Genomic DNA, 700 nt, shown 5'->3' on the forward strand with positions numbered 1-700 from the left:
TTGCTGCTGCTGCTGCTGCAGCTGGTTTGGTTGATGCTGCGGTTACAGTGCAAGGGCCCGCTGCTGCCGCTGCTGCTGCTGTGAGTGTTGCTGCTGCTCCTGCCGTCGTTGCTGCCGCATTCACCTATCTCGCTGGTGCTGCGGTTGCTGTCGCTGCTGCTGCTGCGGTCGCTGCTGCTGCTGCTGCTGCGGTCGCTGCTGCGGTTGCTGCCGCTGTTGCTGTTGCTGTCGTTGCTGCGGCTGCTGCGGTTGCTGCTGTTGCTGCTGTTGCTGCTGCAGTAGTTGTCGCCGCTGCTGCTGTTGCTGCTGCCTGCAGTGCCGCCGTCTGCTGCATTCCCTTCCCTAATGGCCCCACTCTCACTGCCGCCGCTGCTGCTGCTGTTGCTGCTGCTGCTATTGCTGCTGCTGCTGTTGCTGCTGCTGGTGTTGCTGCTGCTGTTGCCGCTGCTTGCAGGTGCTGTGGGCCCACTCCCGTGACAGCTGTTGCTGCAAGCAGGTGCCGCTGTAGCTGCTGCTGGTTCTAGTGCTGCTGCTGCTGCTGCTGCTGCTGATGCTGCTGCTGGCCCAGCAGCAGCAGCAGCAGCGCCATCATCGCTTTGTTGTACGCTGCGAGGGGAGCTGCTGCCGTTGAGCAGCTGCTTCTGTTGCTGCTGCAGTTGCTGCAGCGGTTGTGGCTGCTGCTGCAGGAGCTGCAACGGCT

General features: G+C 63.1%; 1 protein-coding gene across 1 annotated transcript in view; it reads right to left on the reverse strand.

Moving 5' to 3' along the window:
- The window catches only part of EMH_0005950 (uncharacterized protein), a gene marked incomplete at both ends in the record, with an annotated part of 11,994 nt that overhangs the window by 5,303 nt on the left and 5,991 nt on the right, over positions 1-700 (reverse strand). Inside the window, one exon of the mRNA XM_013497365.1 lies at positions 1-689. Within this exon, the coding sequence (XP_013352819.1) occupies positions 1-689 (689 nt within the window). The remainder of the gene's footprint in view (positions 690-700) is intronic.

The sequence above is a fragment of the Eimeria mitis genome, genomic scaffold, assembly GCF_000499745.2.
Source record: "Eimeria mitis Houghton genomic scaffold, Emh_scaff263, whole genome shotgun sequence".
NCBI classification, from domain to species: Eukaryota; Apicomplexa; class Conoidasida; order Eucoccidiorida; family Eimeriidae; genus Eimeria; species Eimeria mitis.